The sequence below is a fragment of the Salvelinus fontinalis genome, chromosome 29 (assembly GCF_029448725.1).
Source record: "Salvelinus fontinalis isolate EN_2023a chromosome 29, ASM2944872v1, whole genome shotgun sequence".
In the NCBI taxonomy this organism is placed as follows: domain Eukaryota; kingdom Metazoa; phylum Chordata; class Actinopteri; order Salmoniformes; family Salmonidae; genus Salvelinus; species Salvelinus fontinalis.
The window spans coordinates 1,088,174-1,112,977 of NC_074693.1; the positions used below are offsets into that span (position 1 = coordinate 1,088,174).

The window sequence follows — 24,804 nt, forward strand, 5'->3', positions numbered from 1 at the left end:
CCATAGAGGTAGACCTGTAGTAGTTTAGATCCACCTGCAACACTGTCCATAGAGGTAGACCTGTAGTAGTTTAGATCCACCTGCAACACTGTCCATAGAGGTAGACCTGTAGTAGTTTAGATCCACCTGTAACACTGTCCATAGAGGTAGACCTGTAGTAGTTTAGATCCACCTGTAACACTGTCCTGTAACACTGTCCATAGAGGTAGACCTGTAGTAGTTTAGAGATACCTGCAACACTGTCCATAGAGGTAGACCTGTAGTAGTTTAGATCCACCTGCAACACTGTCCATAGAGGTAGACCTGTAGTAGTTTAGATCCACCTGCAACACTGTCCATAGAGGTAGACCTGTAGTAGTTTAGATCCACCTGTAACACTGTCCATAGAGGTAGACCTGTAGTAGTTTAGATCCACCTGCAACACTGTCCATAGAGGTAGACCTGTAGTAGTTTAGATCTACCTGTAACACTGTCCATAGAGGTAGACCTGTAGTAGTTTAGATCCACCTGCAACACTGTCCATAGAGGTAGACCTGTAGTAGTTTAGATCCACCTGCAACACTGTCCATAGAGGTAGACCTGTAGTAGTTTAGATCCACCTGTAACACTGCCCATAGAGGTAGACCTGTAGTAGTTTAGATCCACCTGTAACACTGTCCATAGAGGTAGACCTGTAGTAGTTTAGATCCACCTGTAACACTGTCCATAGAGGTAGACCTGTAGTAGTTTAGATCCACCTGTAACACTGTCCATAGAGGTAGACCTGTAGTAGTTTAGATCCACCTGTAACACTGTCCATAGAGGTAGACCTGTAGTAGTTTAGATCCACCTGCAACACTGTCCATAGAGGTAGACCTGTAGTAGCTAAAAATGCCAACATCGGTATCTGACCGATGTCTAGTGAACACATCGGAATCTATGTCTAGTTTTAGCGCCGGCGTGCAAAACCGATGTCAAAGCTGACGTGCATACCTATATACGCGGGGGAGAGCTTTGTATGTGGAGTAAAGGTGGTCTAGAGTTTGTTTTCCTCTGTTTGATGGCCTTATACAGCTGGTTGAGTGCGGTCTTAGTGCCAGCATTTGTTTGTGGTGGTAAATAGACGGCTACGAAAAATATAAAATGAAAACTCTCTTGGTAGATAGTGTGGTCTACAGCTTATCATGAGGTAATCTAAAGCAATACCTCGAGACTTCTTTAATATTAGACAATGCGCACTAGAAGTTAGACAAATAGATCCATCCCTTCGAGGTGAATAATCACTGTTCTGATGTCCTGAAGATATTTTCGGTCATAAGAGACGGTAGCAGCAACATTATGTACAAAATAAGTTACAAACAATGCGAAAAACCAAACAAAATAGCACAGTTGGTTAGGAGTAGGGATGCACAATATATTGGTGAACATATCGGAATCTATGTGTAGTTTAACGCCCATGTGCAAAACCGATGTCAAAGCTGACGTGCATACCTATATAACGTAGGTACATGACGTAATGATGCCACGTAAAATGTTGCGCTACACGTGCCCACAATGTCTGACATGTGGATCGAGCCGTCAACATCTCGAGCAGTCATTTGAAAGAGTAACAACTCAAAGGTCGAAATCCATAACGCCAAGATAATGGAATTCATTGCCCTTGACAATCAACCCTTCTCTGTCGTGGGTGATGTTGGCTTTCGCCGACTGGTTGATCACCGGTACACACTAGTGCGCTATTTTTCAGATGTTTCCCTACCGCAGTTACACAGTAATAGCGTCACTGCTATTAGCTTCACGACATACTATGGAACGCCGTGTGGGTCTTTGCGTGTCAAAAAATATACAATAGCACTGTGTTAAAGCTGTACAACAAAAGTCTGCAAACAAACAAAACAGCTATGTGTTAATACAATACTGTTATTGTTAATAAAGCATCATTTGTTTGACCGCAACTTCTGGGGTAGCTAGCTAGCTTTAGCTTGGTACCTAGCTAGCACCAATACAACCAGCCTGAAAACAATGACCAGTAGAAACTGCAGTCATTTTCATTATTCTTAGCAATGATTTAGGAATCCTTGTGAGTATTGTTGTTCGCCTATTGAAAATGAACTTCAGTTTGTGAAAATATATCGCTAGCCAGCTACTTAACCCTGTTGCCCAAAGCTAGCTTCATCTGGCTAGTGAGGCTCGATCGGGCCGGCTTATGTGTTATGAAGCTAGCCACAATAAGGATTAGGCACAATAGTGGAATCTGTGGTTTGCCTTCAAAATAAAAGTATGTAATTAACAATGATGCAAATGAATACATATTGTAGAATTATGCCTTTTATTTTGAAGGCTAACCGCAAATTCCACTTGTGGCTACTCCTTATTTTGGCTAGCTTCACATAGATGGGTCCAACCACCATTAATCAAATAATAACTGCCGTATAAATTAGGGTTATTTTAGATGACGCCACCTAGCTATATAGTTAGCTAGCTATATAGTCACCTAGCTATATAGAAAACCACCATTAATCAAATAAGAACTGCCGTATACATTAGGGTTATTTTAGATGACGCCACCTAGCTATATAGTTAGCTAGCTATATAGTCACCTAGCTATATAGTCTGACCACCATTAATCAAATAAGAACTGCCGTATACATTAGGGTTATTTGAGATGATGACACCTAGCTATAAAGTTAGCTAGCTATACAGATAGCAAGGTAAATAGTCACCTAGCTATATAGTTAGCTAGCTATACAGATAGCAAGGTAAATAGTCACCTAGCTATATAGTTAGCAAGGTAAATAGTCACCTAGCTATATAGTCCGACCACCATTAATCACAATACATTTGGGTTATTTTAGATGACGCCTAGATTGTCGTGTTACTATGTTTTTGGGGGAGAACATTGTTTAGCTAGCTAGCTTTTTTTATGACCAGAACTGTAGGTACGCGAGACAACTTTACCAGCATCATAGCATACGTATCGATGAATCGTTGTGAGGCATGAAATATGAGTGATATTCAATGTGTAGTAACTACGTACATTTTTTAATGAACCGGTTCAATTATTATGTGACGTGGAGTCATATTCAGATCCTGATTCAGATCGGTCAACCAGCTTATTTAACACGTCAAATAGTGTATATTTTTTGACACGCAAAGACCCAAACGGAGTTCCATAGAGATCCTGGTTGAGAATGAAACGACCGAACAAATGAACAACGAGTAAGTAAGTGAAAGAAAAAGGTTTTGATTGTTTTACTGGTAATGGGGACATACGGAAATGCCAACAAAATAACTTTTTGGTCAGTGTGGTGTGTGTAACCTTTATTTAACTAGGCAAGTCAGTTAAGAACACATTATTATTTACAAAAACGGCCTACCCCGGACGACGCTGGGCCAATTGTGTGCCGCCCTATGGGACTCCCAATCACGTCCGGATGTGATACAGCCTGGATTCAAACCAGGGACTGTAGTGACGCCTCTTGCAGTGCCTTAGATCGCTGCGTCCAAACTATTTAACTGTACTAGAATGCTTAAAAGGCTAAAACTGTAAATATCGGTTATCGGTATCGTTTTATTTAGGCAAGGACAATATCGTTATCAGCCCAAAATGTAACATCTGTGCATCACTATGTTCCTCCCTGGTTGTCTTCTTCTCCTCTAGTCGTGCTATAAGTATTACACCAGCGATGACATCAATAAAGACGAGGACGGCATGGACGAACAGTGCAGGTAGGTCACCTCAAACGGTCTCCGTTGTTCTAGCTGCCATAAGGTCTCTGTTCTACTGCTTGAGTGTCGCCACCTCTTGTACAATATTGTCTCTCGATTACGAGTACCTACATTCGAAGAGTCCCGGCACCTATTTTAGTCCACACCAAGGGCTATGTCCCCACTGGTACCCTATCCCCTATATAGTGCACTACTTTTGTCATTTTTTTTAGAAGGATTCATTACTTCCCAACAACAGCTGCAAATCCCAATTTAAGATACGTCACGTTTTGAAGTTGACTTTCCTCGCTATCTTAACTCCGCCCCAAGGTGGTGTGCTGAAGGGGGCAACCTGATCTGCTGTGACTACTGCCACAACGCCTTCTGTAAGAAGTGTATCCTGCGTAACCTGGGGCGCAAGGAGCTGTCCATGATCACCGACGACGACAGTAAATGGTCCTGCTATATCTGCAGCCCTCAGCCCCTCTCAGACATCGCCTCCAACTGCTCCAACATCATGACCAAGCTGGAGAGCTTCTGGCGTACGGGACGCAAGAAAGAGAGGGAGGTGAAAGGGCACAGTAAGGGTAAAGGTCACCACCACCATGGTAAAGCTGTGGTGAACGGTAAGGAGCATTCAGACGGGTCAGGGACCCTCACCTTCTCCTATAAGACCCTGAAAGTCCCCAAGGAGCTTGTGAAGAGGACCAAGAAGCTGATTGAGACGACCACAGGGCTCAACAACACCTTCATCCATTTCATCCAGCAGGCTGAGGAGGAGCAGGGAGCAGGAGGAGGTGGCAGCGGGACCAGACACCTCAAGGCCTTCAGGTATCCTAACACATGTTAATATTATGACTGCTACAAAGTAAGTGAGGCAGCCCAATTCTGTTCTTCTGGCTAATCTATCCATTCATCCATCTATCTCTCTCTCTAGGTCTGTTCTGGCTGATCTGAAGAAGGCCCACGCTGCCCTAGAGGAGGACTTGGAGTCACAGTTCATTTCCCCGGACCAGGGGCTGCAGAACGGGGATGCTGTCTCCAACACCGACGGCCACGACCAGATTGACAACATGGTTGAGGATGGACAGGAGGCAGAAGAGGATAAAATGGCCGACACTGAAGATGGGAAGGAGCTAGAGGAGGATGGGGGCTTGTCAGAGGACGCAGAGATGGAGGGGAGCCCTACGCCTCAGGACCACTCGGACACAGAGACAGACAGCCAGGCCAAAGACCAGACAGCAGTGAAAGTGGAGGAGGAGGAGGAAGAAGAAGAAGAAGAGGAGGAGGATGGAGAGGAGGGTGACCGGGATAAAGACATTGCGTCCGTCGGGCCGTCCGTCCCTGACGAGCTCTTCCAAATGGTAGAGAGTCTGGCGGACTCCGCAGGGTTAACGCCCGGCAACGACGCCATGGAACCCACAGCTGCTAGCCAATCCGAGAGCCCCGCCGCCGGCTCAAACAGGAAGTCACTTGAAACCCATAAGGAGAAGGCCATGCCCAAGGTGAAGAACCTGATCGTGAAGCTGACGCCCGTTCCTGTGGTTACCACACGCACCTCCAGGTCTAAGAGCAAGGATAAGGATGGAGGGAAGGAGAGGAGTAAGGATGGAGGGAAGGAGAGGAGTAAGGATGGAGGGAAGGAGAGGAGTAAGGATGGAGGGAAGGAGAGGAGTAAGGATGGAGGGAAGGAGAAGAGTAAGGATGGAGGGAAGGAGAAGAGTAAGGATGGAGGGAAGGAGAAGAGTGAGGATGGAGGGAAGGAGAGGAGTGAGGATGGAGGGAAGGAGGAGAGTGAGGATGGAGGGAAGGAGGAGAGTGAGGATGGAGGGAAGGAGGAGAGTGAGGATGGAGGGAAGAAGGAGAGTGAGGATGGAGGGAAGGAGGAGAGTAAAGATGGAGGGAAGGAGAGGAGTAAGGATGGAGGGAAGGAGGGGGAGAGGATTAAGGATGGAGGGAAGGAGAGGGAGAGGAGTAAGGATGGAGGGAAAGTGAGGAGTAAGGATGGAGGGAAGGAGAGGAGTAAGGATGGAGGGAAGGAGAGGAGTAAGGATGGAGGGAAGGAGAGGAGTAAGGATGGAGGGAAGGAGAAGGAGAGTGGTGAGAAGGAGAGGAGTAAGGATGGAGGGAAGGAGGAGAGTGAGGTGGAGGAAGGTGCGGGCTCTGAGGAGGACAGCCGTCGCTCCAGCCGCACAAAGACCACACCTCTCAGGAAGTCACCGGACGGGAAGAACAAGATGGCCGAATCCTCTCAGGAGAACAGCAACTCAGAGGGCAAGAGTCCCAGCAGGCTGAAGAGTAGAACCAAAGGCAGCTCGGAGAAGGAACGTGAGGAGGAGGAGGAGGAGGAGGAGGAGGAGCAGAGCAATGCCTCCACCAAGGTGACCGCTGACCCTTCTAAACAAGAAGTGGACTCTGACTCTGACGAGGTTCCGGACATCCTGCTCCAGACTGCAGCGGTGGAACGCAGCTCGGACGAGGACGCGCAGCAGGACGCCGATGGTAACGAGGGCAACAGGAGCTTCAAAAGGTGCCAGTTCAAACTCAGCAAGAAAGACGGAGAGGAGGAGGAGAAGAATGACAAGGTGAAGACTGAGAAGAAGCTGGCGGCCAAACGCAAACTGAAAGTCGACGATTCAGACAACTCAGAGTCCGACTCAGACGAAGACGCGAAGAAGAAGAAGAAGTCCTCCACGGCTTCTGCCAAAAAGACATCCAAGAAGAAGAACTCGGACGGCTCCTCTAACTCCGACTCTGACCTGGAGAAGGAGATGAAGGGACTCAGCAAACTGGGGCCGGGGAAACAGAGGAGCAGCCGTGTGAAGAAAGAAAGAGAGGAGAAGGAGAAGAAGGGCGGGGATCGGAGGCGGTCGTACGAACTGAAACGCAAAGCCAGAGGTCGAGGAGCCAAGCAACAAGATTCATCGTCTGATGACGAGGAGGATGAGGAGGAGGGAGGAGGAGGGTCTGGAGAGGAGAGTGGAGACCAGCAGAAGATTAAACCCATCGTGGAGGAGACGGTGGTAGCAGGGAGGGGAACCTTCCGCCAGTCCTCAGGTCAGTAGAGGTGTCGTTTCTGAAAGCTGTATATTGGACTCTCCGTTTCTACAAGGCAGATGGTACACTGTGTTGTCAATACATCTTGACCTAAACTCCACTGAATTAACCCCTGACCTCTGCAGTTTTTTCTACAAGTACATAGAGTAGCCATCCAAATGGAAAAAGTAGCCAGCCAGGTGCCCCCGGGTCTGAGGCTGGACACCCAGGGTTGGCATTTTGGGCCAAAGGAACTCTAGAATGTACCAGATTCCTTCTGAAATAGACAGTGAAATTATTTTACACTTTTTCTTGTTTACCTCCCAGATTGGAAGAATGAGTTGTGGTTTTGTGTAGAACAGGGCTCTCCAACCTTGATTCCTGGAGAGATACCCTCCTGTAGGTCGTAACTCGAACCTCAGCTGTAACCGAACATGATTCAGTTTATCAACCAGCTAATTATTAGTCAGGTGCGCTAGATTAGGGTTTGAGTGTGAACCTACAGGCCTGTAGCTCTCCAGGAACAGAGATATAGAGCTCTGGTAAAGAAAGACTTTACAATTTCAATGACATTGTATTGTTGTTTTGAATACGATCTGGGCCGATATGAGCAGGATTATTTTCTAAATGAGACATTTCAACCTGTCTTCTCTTGAGTTTAGGTGTCTTTAAAGTTTTACTACAAGATATGAGCTAGCCCAATGATGTTTGTTCTTTAAATGATGTATTATATTAAAAATGAATTAAGTAGCCAGCTTCATTAAATTAAGGTTGCATTGAACAAATTACAAGGTTTTCAGTATTATCATTCTGATTTTACATATCCTAATTCATGTGAAATTATCATTAGTTAGAACCCTATAAAATTAGTTTTTTATTTTGTCTGATTCCATTTTCTTTCCCAAATTCCGTTTTCTATAGTTTTTCTGTTTTTTATATCGAAATCACACTTTTTAAAATACTTAAACAACTAATTGGATGTTCTAAGTCCACATCATTGCTCAAACCTCATCAGGAGACTTTGATATCTGGGAAAAACCTGATCCATTCAAATGTTTGGGTGTAGCGGCGCGCCCGGCGAGAGACTGTTTGGATAGGAGATCAACTTTATTCAGTTCTTCACCTTTTATAAAATAGTCAACACTTGCTGTTCAGTTGTCAAAGCACAGTAAATAGCCTGCCGTGACTCCGCGTGGCTCGCTATGTGAAACAGGCCAAAGAAAATACATGTGCCAGAAAACAATTAGGCCAAGTGGATTTTCACTCGTCATTACCATTTACGTTACATTCTAATTCACCAGCATGCTCTGTAAGGAAATTAAACTGCAACCACAGTGTGCAGAAATTGTACCGGGGGGCGGGACATATGGCAGAATGCGTTACCCTGTCATCTCTCGCTTTGTGACGGACAGGACTATCCTATCAATAGATGGCTAGTAGATGCATATTATTCATTATAGCAGGAGACGGTCCAACAGACTGGCAAACTAAGACTTTTAAATTAAAAGTATCCTAGTTTATCTGAAGTGTAAAATGTAGCTGATTAACTGACGTCCGTCTCTTATGGGAAAACACTGTCTCTAACCCCTGACCCTTCTCTGTGTGTCTGAAGGAGATGAAGGTAACCATGACGCCTCTCAGATGGCTGATGAGGAGGACGATGATCCAGAGAACAGGTATTAAAAAGTATTTTCATTCAAGACAAACCAAATATGTCCTGAACTGCGTGCTTCTCTACCAGCTGACAAACATCTTATTTCCTTTCCTTATTTCCTTTCCTTTTCTTATTTCCTTTCCTTATTTCCTTTCCTTTCCTTATTTCCTTGACTTACGGGATGGCTGCTGTTTTACAGGCTCCTAACCAGTTGTGTTATTTTGTACATAATGTTGCTGCTACTTTCTCTTATGATCGAAAAGAGCTTCTGGATATCAGAACAGCGATTACATTCCTCGACTGGACAAAGACTTTTTAATGAGTCCGACGCAAAGGATGTACTGCTTCTCCGAGAACAGGTCCAAATCCTCGTAATTCGTGTTAAGAGAAGATGGAGGTACAAGGGGTGGAGATCTGGGTGCCTTGTGAGAATTCGTCTGCGAGTGGGTAATCCGCCTCTACCATCTGTTCTATTGGCCAACGTGTAATCACTGGAGAATAAACTGGATGAGCTCCGTTCAAGACTATCCTAGTCGTGGCTCAACGACGAGATGGATAATATACAGTTGGCTGGGTTTTCCGTGCATCGGCAGGACAGAGAAGCTAAGTCCGGCAAGACGAGGGTGGTGTGTATTTGTCAACAGCTGGTGCGAGATGTCTAATATTAAAGAAGTCTCGAGGTATTGCTCGCCTGAGGTAGAGTACCTCATGATAAGCTGTAGACCACACTATCTACCAAGAGTTTTAATCTATATTTTTCGTAGCCGTTTATTTACCACCACAAACCGATGCTGGCACTAAGACTGCACTCAACCAGTTGTATAAGCAAACAAGAAAATGCTCTCCTGGTGGCTGGGTACTTTAAACTCTAGACCACCTTTACTCCACATACAAAGCTCTCCCCCGCCCTCCATTTGGCAAATATGACCATAATTCTATCCTCCTGATTCCTACTTACAAGCAAAAACTAAAGCAGGAAGTACCAGTGACTCGCTCAATACCGAAGTTGTCAGATGACGCGAATGCTATGCTACAACTGTTTTGCTAGCACAGACTGGAATATGTTCTGGGATTCCTCCAATGGCATTGATGAGTACACCAACTCAGTCATCGGCTTCATCAATAGGTGCATCGACGACGTCGTCCGCACAGTGACCGTACGTACATATCCCAACCAGAAGCCATGCATTACAGGCAACATCCGCACTGAGCTAAAGGCTAGAGCTTCCGCTTTCAAGGAGCAGAACTCTAACCCGGAAGTTTGTAACGAACCATCAAACAAGTAAAGCTTCAAGAGTCAATACAGGACTAAGATTGAATCCAACTATACCTGCTCTGATGCTCGTCGGATGTTGCAGGGCTTGCAAACAATTACAACTACAATGGGGATCCCAGCCACGATCTGCCCAGTGACACGAGCCTACCAGACGGGCTTAATGCCTTTTATGCTCGCTTCGAGGCAAGCAACACTGAAGCATGCATGAGAGCACCAGCTGTTCCGGATGACTGTGATCACGCTCTCCGTAGCCGATGTGAGCAAGACTTTTAAATGGGTCAACATTCACAAGGCCGCTGGGCCAGACGGATTTCCACAACGTGTACTCAGACGCGGACCAACTGGCAACTGTCTTCACTGACATTTTCAACTTCTCCCTGACCAAGTCTGTAATACCTACATGTTTCAAGCAGATCACCATAGTCCCTGTGCCCAAGAAAGCGAAGGTAACCTGCCTAAATGAGTACCGCCCCATCACACTCACGTCAGTAGCCATGAAGTGCTTTGAAAGGCTGTATCTACACTGCTGCTACACGCTGTTTATTATCTATGCATAGACACTTTACCCCCTACCTTCTGGTACAAATTACATCAACTAACCTGTACCCCTGCATATTGACTCGGTACCGGCACCCCCTGTATATAGCCTCGTTGTAATTGTTTTTTTGTGAATATTTTAACTCTATTTCTTGAATTGCATTGTTTAAGGGCTTGTAAGTAAGCATTTCACTAAGCTCTACTACACCTGTTGTATTCGGAGAATGTGACAAATAACATTGATTTAAATGTCTTCCTCCTTAATAGAATTGCCAAGAAGATGCTGCTGGCCCAGATCAAGGCTAACTACTCTTCAGGAGCGGAGGAGAGCTCTGACGAGGACGGAGACGGAGAAGAGAAGGAACAGAAGAAGGGGAAGGGAGGCGAGGAGGAGGAGGAGGGTGAGCTACATTCACTTCTAAATTTCATACTCGTTGATACAGTGATTCTGCAGTGCCTCTTTCCACCACTAATGGTTTATGTCACTAGACTAGATGTAGAAACCATAAATAACTGCTTGTTCCACTCAAAAGAAGAAGACGATGATGACGATGATGACGAAGGGGGCTCTGACGTGGATGTGAAGAAGAGTGTGGGGCGTCGCCACCGGCTGCTCCGCCACAAACTGACGCTGTGCGAAGTGGAGTCGGGAGAGAAGGAGAAACCAGCCAGCAAGGGGAAGAAGGAGACCAAGAGGACCAGACGGAAAGGTACGAGGGCTGTCTGGCTGTTTGGCACGGTCTGGCTGGCTGGCCTGGTCTCTCTAGCTGGCCCGGTCTGTCTCGTCCGGTGTATTAACCTGTCTAGGATGAGGGTGCCGCTAGCGGCACTCCCCCCCCACCCCCACTGAAAAACCAGTGCCGCGAAATTAAAAAAAAATATTTTTTTAAAATATTTAACTTTCACACATTAAAGTCCAATACAGCTAATGAAAGACACAGATCTTGTGAATCCAGCCAACATGTCCGATTTTTAAAATGTTTTACAGGGAAGACACAATATGTAAAGATGTACATCTATTACCTAAAAACACATTAGCATAATCCACCATCTTTTATTTGTCCACCAACACCAGTAGCTATCACCAATTCGGCTAAACTAAGATATTTATAGCCCCTAACCAAGAAAAAAACTCATCAGATGACAGTCTGATAACATATTTATGGTATGGGATAGGTTTTGTTAGAAAAAAGTGCATATTTCAGGTATATGGCATAGGTTACAATTGCACCCACCGTCACAAATGGACTAGAAAAACTACATTGAGCAACGTGTTTACCTACTTACTAATCATCAAACATTTCGTAAAAATACACAGCATACACTAATCGAAAGACACAGATCCTGTGAATACAGACAATATTTCAGATTTTCTAAGTGTCTTACAGCGAAAACACAATAAATCGTTATATTAGCATAGCACATAGCACATAGCAGCCCAGCATTGATTCTAGCCAAAGTGAGCGATAACGTCAACATCGCCAAAATATATGAATTTTTTCACTAACCTTCTCAGAATTCTTCCGATGACACTCCTGTAACATCATATTACACAATCCATATAGAGTTTGATCGAAAATGTTTATATTTAGCCACCAAAATCATGGTTAGACAATGTGAAATGTAGCCCAGCTGGTGAGAAAATGTCCGTGCGCCACTTAGACAGTGATCTACTCTTATACATAAATACTCATAAACGTGACTAAAAAATATAGGGTGGACAGGGATTGATAGACAATTTAATTCTTAATACAATCGCGGAATTACATTTTTTAAATTATCCTTACTTTTCAATACAGTTTGCGCCAAGCGAAGCTACGTCAAAAAACATGGCGTCCTAAGCCACTAACATTTTTCGACAGAAACACGATTTATCATAATAAAAATGTCCTACTTTGAGCTGTTCTTCCATCAGTATCTTGGGCAAAGGATCCTTTCTTGGGTCCAATCGTCTTTTGGTGGAAAGCTGTCCTCTTGCCATGTGGAAATGCCAACTGCGTTCGGGATGAACTGGAAGCGTGCCCAGCAATTCACAGCGTTTCAGAAATAAATGTCCCAAAATCGCACTAAACGGATATAAATTGCTATAAAACGCTTTAAATTAACTACCTTATGATGTTTTTAACTCCCATAACAAGTAGAAACATGACCCGAGTAATATTACTCCCTCCACTAATGCTTGGAACAGGTGCGGGTCGGTGTCCTCTAGGCGCATGACGCAGCAAGAAAAGAGTGACTAGCCTCAGGGTTTTTTAATTTGTAGTGCCTGTGAACGCGCAATCGACCCCATTCAAATCGTCATCACGTAAAGGCATCTAGGGGAAGACGTGAGCAGTGTCCGTATACTCATAGCAATAACAGTGCCCTTTTAACTGACTCCAGATCAGGGGCCAAAATTTCTGAAATCTGACTCCATGTCAGGGAAATTGCTGTAGAATGGGCTCTGTTCCACTTAGAGACAAAATTTCAACTCCTATAGAAACTATAGACTGTTTTCTATCCAATAATAATAATAATATGCATATTGTACGATCAAGGATTTTGTGGGAAGCCGTTTCAAAAATTACACGATTAGCATAAATAGTCACAACAGCGCCCCCATCCTCAACAGGTTAAAAAGGTAAATGATCCTAGAGCCAAAACAGAGACAGTCTTAGTTAAAGTGGTAAATGATCCTAGAGCCAACACAGAGACAGTCTTAGTTAAAAAGGTAAATGATCCTAGAGCCAACACAGAGACAGTCTTAGTTAAAGTGGTAAATGATCCTAGAGCCAACACAGAGACAGTCTTAGTTAAAGTGGTGAAACTTCAGAGTGTTTTCTATCCCATAATACTAATAATATGCATATATTAGCAACTATGACATAGGAGCAGGCCGTTTATTCAGGGCACCTCTGTGCACCTTTCAGCCAAGCTACTCAATACTGCCCCTTCAGCCATAAGAAGTTAACACCTATGGAACAGAATGAAAGTCCTACTCTGCAAACTGATGACTGTTTTCAATCAACTCTACCTCCCGCCTCTCTCTCTATCCCCCTCTTTCTCCCTCTCCTCTCTCTCATTCTTTCTCTTTCTCCCTCTCCTCTCTCATTCTTTCTCTCACTCCCCTTAACCTCTCCCTGTCTTCTCTTCTCCTCCCCTCTTCTCTCCCCCTCTCCAGTGGGTAGTGATGACTCAGCAGACTCAGACTTTAAGGAGGCAGCTAGCAGCAGTGAGTCAGGAGTTAGTGAGGAGATCAGTGAGAAGGAATCGTCGTCAGAGGAGGAGTCGGAGTCTGAGAAGGAAGGCGGTAGCCACAGGAGGACCACTCGCTCCTCCAAGAAGAAGAAGAAGAAGAAGAAGAAGGAGGAGAGGAGCTACGCCCAGAAGAAGAAACGGCGTCGCATCAAGGTCCAGGATTCTTCATCTGACGAGAAGGTATCGGGAAGGAGAGGATCTTCTCCTTACTCCTAAACAATTCTACATTTGTGAATATGGTCTGGAATTCATTGATTGGTCAGTTCCCTGGGGGTTGAAGTTGAAAGGTCAGAGGTTAACCCTCATTCTCTCCTCCAGAGCGGGTCAGGAGAGGACGGCTCGGGGAAGGAGGATGGAGACACTCCTAAAGGACAGAGGAAGAAGATCAGAAAAATCCTCAAGGACGACAAGCTGAGGATGGAAACGAGGGATGCCCTGAAGGAGGAGGAGGAGAGGAGGAGACGCATCTCTGAGAGGGAGCAGCTCAGGGAGAAACTCAGAGAGGTAAAAAGTCAACTGTGTGAGCTGTTGTCATGGCATCGAAATGAAGATAGACTCAGTCTATCATTGAGTCAACTACTCCTTCTGCCCGATGGTACGCTAAGGAGCCAGAGGGATGTGTGGTGCATTGTGGTTCAGATAAGAGCATGGTAGCAGCCATGTTTCCACAGTGAGTTTTAAATGTACTGAATGAACTCGTTGAATAGAGTGGAAGATGCTGAGCATTTCCTTAGTATGAAGGTTTGAATGCTTGTGGACTAGAAGTTCAGCTGCCCTGTTCTCCTAGTAACATAACCTGTCCCAACCGCCCTGTACTCCTAGGAACATAACCTGTCCCAACCAGCAGAACAGTCTCCCTGCTGCCCTGTACTCCTAGGAACATAACCTGTCCCAACCAGCAGAACAATACTCCTAGGAACATAACCTGTCCCAACCAGCAGAACAGTCTCCCAGCTGCCCTATACTCCTAGGAACATAACCTGTCCCAACCAGCTGCCCTATACTCCTAGGAACCTAACCTGTCCCAACCAGCAGAACAGTCTCCCAGCTGTCCTGTACTCCTAGGAACATAACCTGTCCCAACCAGCAGAACAGTCTCCCTCCTAGGAACACAACCTGTCCCAACCAGCAGAACAGTCTCCCAGCTGCCCTATACTCCTAGGAACATAACCTGTCCCAACCAGCAGAACAGTCTCCCAGCTGTCCTGTACTCCTAGGAACATAACCTGTCCCAAACAGCAGAACAGTCTCCCTCCTAGGAACACAACCTGTCCCAACCAGCAGAACAGTCTCCCAGCTGCCCTATACTCCTAGGAACATAACCTGTCCCAACCAGCAGAACTATACTCCTAGGAACATAACCTGTCCCAACCAGCAGAACTATACTCCTAGGAACATAACCTGTCCCAACCAGCAGAACTATACTCCTAGGAACATAACCTGTCCCAACCAGCAGAACTATACTCCTAGGAACATAACCTGTCCCAACCAGCAGAACAGTCTCCCAGCTGCCCTGTACTCCTAGGAACATAACCTGTCCCAACCAGCAGAACTATACTCCTAGGAATATAACCTGTCCCAACCAGCAGAACAGTCTCCCGGCTGCCCAAAACTCCTAGGAACATAACCTGTCCCAACCAGCAGAACAGTCTCCCAGCTGCCCTGTACTCCTAGGAACATAACCTGTCCCAACCAGCTGCCCTATACTCCTAGGAACATAACCTGTCCCAACCAGCAGAACAGTCTCCCAGCTGTCCTGTACTCCTAGGAACATAACCTGTCCCAACCAGCAGAACAGTCTCCCAGCTGTCCTGTACTCCTAGGAACATAACCTGTCCCAACCAGCAGAACAGTCTCCCAGCTGTCCTGTACTCCTAGGAACATAACCTGTCCCAACTAGCAGAACAGTCTCCCAGCTGCCCTATACTCCTAGGAACACAACCTGTCCCAACCAGCAGAACTATACTCCTAGGAATATAACCTGTCTCAACCAGCAGAACAGTCTCCCGGCTGCCCAAAACTCCTAGGAACATAACCTGTCCCAACCAGCAGAACAGTCTCCCAGCTGCCCTGTACTCCTAGGAACATAACCTGTCCCAACCAGCAGAACTATACTCCTAGGAACATAACCTGTCCCAACCAGCAGAACTATACTCCTAGGAACATAACCTGTCCCAACCAGCAGAACAGTCTCCCAGCTGCCCTGTACTCCTAGGAACATAACCTGTCCCAACCAGCAGAACAGTCTCCCTGCTGCCCTATACTCCTAGGAACATAACCTGTCCCAACCAGCAGAACTATACTCCTAGGAACATAACCTGTCCCAACCAGCAGAACTATACTCCTAGGAACATAACCTGTCCCAACCAGCAGAACAGTCTCCCAGCTGCCCTGTACTCCTAGGAACATAACCTGTCCCAACCAGCAGAACTATACTCCTAGGAATATAACCTGTCCCAACCAGCAGAACAGTCTCCCAGCTGCCCTGTACTCCTAGGAACATAACCTGTCCCAACCAGCAGAACAGTCTCCCTGCTGCCCTATACTCCTAGGAACATAACCTGTCCCAACCAGCAGAACTATACTCCTAGGAACATAACCTGTCCCAACCAGCAGAACAGTCTCCCAGCTGCCCTGTACTCCTAGGAACATAACCTGTCCCAACCAGCAGAACTATACTCCTAGGAACATAACCTGTCCCAACCAGCAGAACTATACTCCTAGGAACATAACCTGTCCCAACCAGCAGAACAGTCTCCCTGCTGCCCTATACTCCTAGGAACATAACCTGTCCCAACCAGCAGAATAAATGTATTTGTATGTACAGACTGTAATGCTTTTAGACTAGACTCTATATGTCCCTCCCGACCAGGTACTCGTGGTGGAGGAGGCGTCTGCCGTGGCTTGTCCAATCACAACCAAGCTGGTGCTGGATGTAGACGAGGAGACCAAGGAGCCCATGGTGCAGGTCCACCGCAATCTGGTCACTAAACTCAAACCACACCAGGTCGACGGTGAGAGACACATGTTGTTAGCAACAGTAGGAGCAGTAGTAACAGTAGTAGTAGCAGGAGTAGCATCAGTAGTAGTAACAGTAGTAGTAGTAACAGTAGCATCAGTAGTAGTAACAGTAGCATCAGTAGTATTAGCAGTAGTAGTATTAGCAGTAGTAGTATTAGCAGTAGTAGTAGTATTAGCAGTAGTAGTAGTATTAGCAGTAGTAGTAGTATTAGCAGTAGTAGTAGTATTAGCAGTAGTAGTAGTATTAGCAGTAGTAGTAGTATTAGCAGTAGTAGTAGTATTAGCAGTAGTAGTAGTATTAGCAGTAGTAGTAGTATTAGCAGTAGTAGTAGTAATAGCAGTAGTAGTAGTAACAGTAGTGGTAACAGTAGTGGTAACAGTAGCATCAGTAGTAGTAACAGTAGTAGTAGTAACAGTAGTAGTAGTAACAGTAGTAGTAGTAACAGTAGTAGTAGTAACAGTAGTAGTGGTAACAGTAGCATCAGTAGTAGTAACAGTAGTAGTAGTAGTAGTAACAGTAGTAGTGGTAACAGTAGCATTAGTAGTAGTAACAGCAGTAGTAGTAACAGTAGTAGCACTAGTAGTAGTAGTATAAGTAGCAGTAGTAATATTAGTAGCAGCAACAGTAGTAGTGGTAGTAGTAGTAGCATCAGTAGTAGCAGTAGTAACATTAGTAGGAGCAGCAGCAACAGTAGTAGTAGTAGCAGTAGTAACAGCAACAGTAGTAGCAGTAGTAGCAGCAACAGTAGTAGTAGTAGTAGCAACAGTAGTAGCAGTAGCAACAGTATTAGTAGTAGTGGTAGTAGTAGTAACAGTAGTAGTAGTAGCAACAGTAGTAGTAGTAGTAGTAGTAGTGGCAGTAGTAGTAGTAGTAGTAGTAGCAACAGTAGTAGTAGTAGTAGTAGCAATAGTAGTGGCAGTATTAGCAGCAGTAGTAGTAGTAGTAGTAGTGGTATTAGTAGTAGTAGCAACAGTAGTAGTAGTAGTAGCAACAGTAGTAGTAGTAGTAGCAACAGTAGTAGTAGTAGTAGTAGTAGTAGCAACAGTAGTAGTAGTAGTAGTTGTAACAGTAGTAACAGCAACAGTAGTAGCAGTAGTAGCAGCAACAGTAGTAGTAGTAGCAACAGTAGTAGCAGTAGCAACAGTATTAGTAGTAGTAGTAGTAGTAGTAACAGTAGTAGTAGTAGTAGTAGCAACAGTAGTAGTAGTAGTGGCAGTATTAGTGGCAGTAGTAGTAGTAGTGGCAGTATTAGTGGCAGTAGTAGTAGTAGTAGTAGTAGCAATAGTAGTGGCAGTATTAGCAGCAGTAGTAGTAGTAGTAGTAGTAGTAGTGGTATTAGTAGTAGTAGTAGTAGTAGCAACAGCAGCAGTAGTAGTAGTAGTAGCAACAGTAGTAGTAGTAGTAGCAACAGTAGTAGTAGTAGTAGCAACAGTAGTAGTAGTAGTAGCAACAGTAGTAGTAGTAGCAACAGTAGTAGTAGTAACAGTAGTAGTAACAGCAGCATCAGTAGCAGTAGCAACAGTAGTAGTAGTAGTAACAGCAACAGTAGTAGCAGTAGCAACAGTAGTTGTAGTAGTAGCAACAGTAGTAGTAGTAGTAGCAACAGTAGTAGTAGTAGTAGCAACAGTAGTAGTAGTAGTAGCAACAGTAGTAGTAGTAGTAGTAGCAACAGTAGTAGTAGTAACAGTAGTAGTAACAGCAGCATCAGTAGCAGTAGCAACAGTAGTAGTAGTAGTAACAGCAACAGTAGTAGCAGTAGCAACAGTAGTAGTAGTAGCAACAACAGTAGTAGTAGTAGTAGTAGCAACAGTAGTAGTAGCAACAGTAGTAGTAGTAGTAGCAACAGTAGTAGTAACAGCAGCATCAGTAGTAGTAACAGCAACAGTAGTAGCAGTAGCAGCAACAGTAGCAGTAGTAGTAGTAGTAACAGTAGTAGTAGTAGTAACAGTAGTAGTAGTAGTAACAGTAGTAGTAGTAGTAACAGCAGTAGTATTAGCAACAGTAGTAGTAGTAGTAGTAACAGTAACAGCAACAGTAGTAGTAGCAGTAGTAGCAGCAACAGTAGTAGTAGCAGCAACAGTAGTAGTAGCAGCAACAGTAGTAGTAGCAGCAACCGTAGTAGTAGCAGTAGTAGTAACAGTAGTAGTAACAGTAGTAGTAGTAGTAACAGCAGTAGTATTAGCAACAGTAGTAGTAGTAACAGTAACAGCAACAGTAGTAGTAGCAGTAGTAGCAGCAACAGTAGTAGTAGCAGCAACAGTAGTAGTAGCAGCAACAGTAGTAGTAGCAGCAACAGTAGTAGTAGCAGCAACCGTAGTAGTAGCAGTAGTAGCAGCAACAGTAGTAGTAGCAGTAGTAGCAGCAACAGTAGTAGCAGTAGTAGCAGCAACAGTAGTAGTAGCAGCAACAGTAGTAGTAGCAGTAGTAGCAGCAACAGTAGTAGTAGCAGCAACAGTAGTAGTAGCAGCAACAGTAGTAGTAGCAGTATTAGTAGTAGCAGCAACAGTAGCAGTAGTAGCAGCATTAGTAGTAGCAGCAACAGTAGCAGTAGTAGCAGCAACAGTAGTAGCAGTATTAGTAGTAGCAGTAGCAGCAACAGTAGTAGTAGCAGTAGTAGGAGCAACAGTAGTAGTAGCAGTAGTAGCAGCAACAGTAGTAGTAGTAGCAGTAGTAGCAGCAACAGTAGTAGCAGCAACAGTAGTAGCAGTCGCAGTAGTAGCAGCAACAGTAGTAGTAGTAGCAGTAGTAGCAGTATTAGTAGTAGCAGCAACAGTAGTAGCAGTAGCAGTAGTAGCAGCAACAGTAGTAGTAGTAGCAGTATTAGTAGTAGCAGCAACAGTAGTAGCAGTAGTAGCAGCAACAGTAGTAGTAGTAGCAGTATTAGTAGTAGCAGCAACAGTAGTAGTAGCAGCAACAGTAGCAGTAGTAGCAGTAGTAGCAGCAACAGTAGTAGTAGCAGCAACAGTAGTAGTAGCAGTAGTAGCAGTAGCAGTAGTAGTAGTAGCAACAGTAGTAGTAGTAGCAACAGTAGTAGTAGCAGCAACAGTAGTAGTAGCAGCAACAGTAGTAGTAGCAGCAACAGTAGTAGTAGCAGCAACAGTAGTAGTAGCAGCAACAGTAGTAGCAGCAACAGTAGTAGCAGTAGCAACAGTAGCAGTAGTAGGAGCAACAGTAGTAGTAGCAGTAGTAGCAGCAACAGTAGTAGCAGTAGCAGTAGTAGCAGCAACAGTAGTAGTAGCAGCAACAGTAGTAGTAGCAGCAACAGTAGTAGTAGCAGCAACAGTAGCAGTAGTAGGAGCAACAGTAGTAGTAGTAGTAGTAGCAGTAGTAGCAGCAACAGTAGTAGCAGTAGCAGTAGTAGTAGTAGCAGCAACAGTAGTAGTAGCAGCAACAGTAGTAGTAGCAGCAACAGTAGTAGTAGCAGCAACAGTAGTAGTAGCAGCAACAGCAGTAGTAGCAGCAACAGTAGTAGTAGCAGCAACAGTAGTAGTAGCAGCAACAGCAGTAGTAGCAGCAACAGTAGTAGTAGCAGCAACAGTAGTAGTAGCAGCAACAGTAGTAGTAGCAGCAACAGCAGTAGTAGCAGCAACAGTAGTAGCAGTAGCAGTAGTAGCAGCAACAGTAGTAGTAGCAGTAGTAGCAGCAACAGTAGCAGTAGTAGGAGTAGCAGTAGTAGCAGCAACAGTAGCAGTAGTAGGAGCAACAGTAGTAGTAGCAGTAGTAGCAGCAACAGTAGTAGTAGTAGCAGTAGTAGCAGCAACAGTAGTAGCAGTAGCAGTAGTAGCAGCAACAGTAGTAGTAGCAGCAACAGTAGTAGTAGCAGTAGTAGCAGCAACAGTAGTAGTAGCAGCAACAGTAGCAGTAGTAGGAGCAACAGTAGTAGTAGCAGTAGTAGTAGCAGCAGTAGTAGCAGCAACAGTAGTAGTAGCAGCAACAGTAGTAGTAGCAGCAGTAGTAGCAACAGTAGTAGTAGTAGCAACAGTAGTAGTAGTAGCAACAGTAGTAGTAGTAGCAACCGTAGTAGTAGCAACCGTAGTAGTAGCAGTAGTAGCAGCAACAGTAGTAGTAGCAGCAACAGTAGTAGTAGCAGCAACAGTAGTAGTAGCAGCAACAGTAGTAGTAGCAGTAGTAGCAGCAACAGTAGTAGTAGCAGCAACAGTAGTAGTAGCAGTAGTAGCAGCAACAGTAGTAGCAGTAGCAGTAGTAGCAGTAGCAGTAGTAGCAGTAGCAGTAGTAGCAGCAACAGTAGTAGCAGTAGCAGTAGTAGCAGTAGCAGTAGTAGCAGCAACAGTAGTAGTAGCAGCAACAGTAGTAGTAGCAGCAACCGTAGTAGTAGCAGTAGTAGCAGCAACAGTAGTAGTAGCAGCAACAGTAGTAGTAGCAGCAACAGTAGTAGTAGCAGTAGTAGCAGCAACAGTAGTAGCAGTAGCAGTAGTAGCAGTAGCAGTAGTAGCAGCAACAGTAGTAGCAGTAGCAGTAGTAGCAGCAACAGTAGTAGCAGTAGCAGTAGTAGCAGTAGCAGTAGTAGTAGTAGTAGCAGCAACAGTAGTAGTAGCAGCAACAGTAGTAGTAGTAGCAACAGTAGTAGTAGTAGCAACAGTAGTAGTAGTAGCAACAGTAGTAGTAGTAGTAACAGTAGTAGTAGTAGTAACAGTAGTAGTAGTAGTAACAGTAGTAGTAGCAGCAACAGTAGTAGTAGTAGCAACAGTAGTAGTAGTAGTAACAGTAGTAGCAGCAGTAGTAGTAGTAGCAACAGTAGTAGCAGTAGCAACAGTAGTAGTAGTAGTAGCAACAGTAGTAGTAGTAGTAACAGTAGTAGTAGTAGCAACAGCAGCAGTAGTAGTAACAGTAGTAGTAGTAGTAGTAGCAACAGCAGCAGTAGTAACAGCAGTAGTAGTAGTAGTAGTAGTAGTAGTAGTAGTAGCAACAGTAGTAGTAGTAGTAGCAACAGTAGTAGTAGTAGCAACAGCAGCAGTAGTAGTAGTAGTAGCAACAGTAGTAGTAGTAGCAACAGTAGTAGTAGTAGTAGTAGTAACAGTAGTAGTAGTAGCAACAGCAGCAGTAGTAGTAACAGTAGTAGTAGTAGTAGTAGTAGTAGTAGTAGTAGCAACAGTAGTAGTAGTAGCAACAGTAGTAGTAGTAGCAACAGTAGTAGTAGTAGCAACAGTAGTAGTAGTAGCAACAGTAGTAGTAGTAGTAGTAGCAACAGTAGTAGTAGTAGCAACAGTAGTAGTAGTAGTAGCAGCAACAGTAGTAGCAGCAACAGTAGTAGCAGTCGCAGTAGTAGCAGCAACAGTAGTAGTAGTAGCAGTAGTAGCAGTATTAGTAGTAGCAGCAACAGTAGTAGCAGTAGCAGTAGTAGCAGCAACAGTAGTAGTAGTAGCAGTATTAGTAGTAGCAGCAACAGTAGTAGCAGTAGTAGCAGCAACAGTAGTAGTAGTAGCAGTATTAGTAGTAGCAGCAACAGTAGTAGTAGCAGCAACAGTAGCAGTAGTAGCAGTAGTAGCAGCAACAGTAGTAGTAGCAGCAACAGTAGTAGTAGCAGTAGTAGCAGTAGCAGTAGTAGTAGTAGCAACAGTAGTAGTAGTAGCAACAGTAGTAGTAGCAGCAACAGTAGTAGTAGCAGCAACAGTAGTAGTAGCAGCAACAGTAGTAGTAGCAGCAACAGTAGTAGCAGCAACAGTAGTAGCAGTAGCAGTAGTAGGAGCAACAGTAGTAGTAGCAGTAGTAGCAGCAACAGTAGTAGCAGTAGCAGTAGTAGCAGCAACAGTAGTAGTAGCAGCAACAGTAGTAGTAGCAGCAACAGTAGTAGTAGCAGCAACAGTAGCAGTAGTAGGAGCAACAGTAGTAGTAGTAGTAGCAGTAGTAGCAGCAACAGTAGTAGCAGTAGCAGTAGTAGTAGCAGCAACAGTAGTAGTAGCAGCAACAGTAGTAGTAGCAGCAACAGTAGTAGTAGCAGCAACAGTAGTAGTAGCAGCAACAGCAGTAGTAGCAGCAACAGTAGTAGTAGCAGCAACAGTAGTAGTAGCAGCAACAGCAGTAGTAGCAGCAACAGTAGTAGTAGCAGCAACAGTAGTAGTAGCAGCAACAGTAGTAGTAGCAGCAACAGCAGTAGTAGCAGCAACAGTAGTAGCAGTAGCAGTAGTAGCAGCAACAGTAGTAGTAGCAGTAGTAGCAGCAACAGTAGCAGTAGTAGGAGTAGCAGTAGTAGCAGCAACAGTAGCAGTAGTAGGAGCAACAGTAGTAGTAGCAGTAGTAGCAGCAACAGTAGTAGTAGTAGCAGTAGTAGCAGCAACAGTAGTAGCAGTAGCAGTAGTAGCAGCAACAGTAGTAGTAGCAGCAACAGTAGTAGTAGCAGTAGTAGCAGCAACAGTAGTAGTAGCAGCAACAGTAGCAGTAGTAGGAGCAACAGTAGTAGTAGCAGTAGTAGTAGCAGCAGTAGTAGCAGCAACAGTAGTAGTAGCAGCAACAGTAGTAGTAGCAGCAACAGTAGTAGTAGCAGCAGTAGTAGCAACAGTAGTAGTAGTAGCAACAGTAGTAGTAGTAGCAACCGTAGTAGTAGCAACCGTAGTAGTAGCAGTAGTAGCAGCAACAGTAGTAGTAGCAGCAACAGTAGTAGTAGCAGCAACAGTAGTAGTAGCAGCAACAGTAGTAGTAGCAGTAGTAGCAGCAACAGTAGTAGTAGCAGCAACAGTAGTAGTAGCAGTAGTAGCAGCAACAGTAGTAGCAGTAGTAGCAGCAACAGTAGTAGCAGTAGCAGTAGTAGCAGTAGCAGTAGTAGCAGCAACAGTAGTAGCAGTAGCAGTAGTAGCAGTAGCAGTAGTAGCAGCAACAGTAGTAGTAGCAGCAACCGTAGTAGTAGCAGTAGTAGCAGCAACAGTAGTAGTAGCAGCAACAGTAGTAGTAGCAGCAACAGTAGTAGTAGCAGTAGTAGCAGCAACAGTAGTAGCAGTAGCAGTAGTAGCAGTAGCAGTAGTAGCAGCAACAGTAGTAGCAGTAGCAGTAGTAGCAGCAACAGTAGTAGCAGTAGCAGTAGTAGCAGTAGCAGTAGTAGTAGTAGTAGCAGCAACAGTAGTAGTAGCAGCAACAGTAGTAGTAGTAGCAACAGTAGTAGTAGTAGCAACAGTAGTAGTAGTAGCAACAGTAGTAGTAGTAGTAACAGTAGTAGTAGTAGTAACAGTAGTAGTAGTAGTAACAGTAGTAGTAGCAGCAACAGTAGTAGTAGTAGTAGCAACAGTAGTAGTAGTAGTAACAGTAGTAGCAGCAGTAGTAGTAGTAGCAACAGTAGTAGCAGTAGCAACAGTAGTAGTAGTAGCAACAGTAGTAGTAGTAGTAACAGTAGTAGTAGTAGCAACAGCAGCAGTAGTAGTAACAGTAGTAGTAGTAGTAGTAGCAACAGCAGCAGTAGTAACAGCAGTAGTAGTAGTAGTAGTAGTAGTAGCAACAGTAGTAGTAGTAGTAGCAACAGTAGTAGTAGTAGCAACAGCAGCAGTAGTAGTAGTAGTAGCAACAGTAGTAGTAGTAGCAACAGTAGTAGTAGTAGTAGTAGTAACAGTAGTAGTAGTAGCAACAGCAGCAGTAGTAGTAACAGTAGTAGTAGTAGTAGTAGTAGTAGTAGCAACAGTAGTAGTAGTAGCAACAGTAGTAGTAGTAGCAACAGTAGTAGTAGTAGCAACAGTAGTAGTAGTAGCAACAGTAGTAGTAGTAGCAACAGTAGTAGTAGTAGTAGTAGCAACAGTAGTAGTAGTAGTAGTAGCAACAGTAGTAGTAGTAGTAGTAGCAACAGTAGTAGCAGTATTAACAGTAGTAGTAGTAGCAACAGTAGTAGTAGTAGCAACAGTAGTAGTAGTAGCAACAGTAGTAGTAGTAGCAACAGTAGTAGTAGTAGTAGTAGCAACAGTAGTAGTAGTAGTAGTAGCAACAGTAGTAGTAGTAGTAGTAGCAACAGTAGTAGCAGTATTAACAGTAGTAGTAGTAGCAACAGTAGTAGTAGTAGCAACAGTAGTAGTAGTAGCAACAGTAGTAGTAGTAGTAGCAACAGTAGTAGTAGTAGTAGCAACAGCAGCAGCAGTAGTAGTAGTAGTAGTAGTAACAGTAGGAGTAGTAGTAGTAACAGTAGTAGTAGTAGGAGTAACAGTAGTAGTAGTAGTAGTAACAGTAGTAGTAGTAGGAGTAGTAACAGTAGTAGTAGTAGGAGTAGTAACAGCAGTAGTAGTAGGAGTAGTAACAGCAGTAGTAGTAGGAGTAGTAACAGCAGTAGTAGTAGGAGTAGTAACAGTAGTAGTAGTAACAGTAGGAGTAGTAACAGCAGTAGTAGTAGGAGTAGTAACAGCAGTAGTAGTAGGAGTAGTAACA

The 24,804-nt window shown here is 44.4% G+C and overlaps 1 protein-coding gene across 7 annotated transcripts in view; it reads left to right on the forward strand.

Moving 5' to 3' along the window:
• LOC129827316 (transcriptional regulator ATRX-like) overlaps window positions 1-24,804 on the forward strand; it is a 117,612-nt gene that overhangs the window by 14,799 nt on the left and 78,009 nt on the right. For 6 of the 7 annotated variants that reach the window (XM_055888050.1, XM_055888049.1, XM_055888053.1 and 3 more), the window contains 9 exons: window positions 3,641-3,708; window positions 4,018-4,518; window positions 4,625-6,744; window positions 8,336-8,399; window positions 10,458-10,591; window positions 10,724-10,900; window positions 13,351-13,607; window positions 13,746-13,931; window positions 16,276-16,441. In XM_055888050.1, the coding sequence (XP_055744025.1) occupies window positions 3,641-3,708; window positions 4,018-4,518; window positions 4,625-6,744; window positions 8,336-8,399; window positions 10,458-10,591; window positions 10,724-10,900; window positions 13,351-13,607; window positions 13,746-13,931; window positions 16,276-16,441 (3,673 nt within the window). The remainder of the gene's footprint in view (window positions 1-3,640; window positions 3,709-4,017; window positions 4,519-4,624; window positions 6,745-8,335; window positions 8,400-10,457; window positions 10,592-10,723; window positions 10,901-13,350; window positions 13,608-13,745; window positions 13,932-16,275; window positions 16,442-24,804) is intronic. The other variant, XM_055888051.1, reaches the window with a different exon arrangement.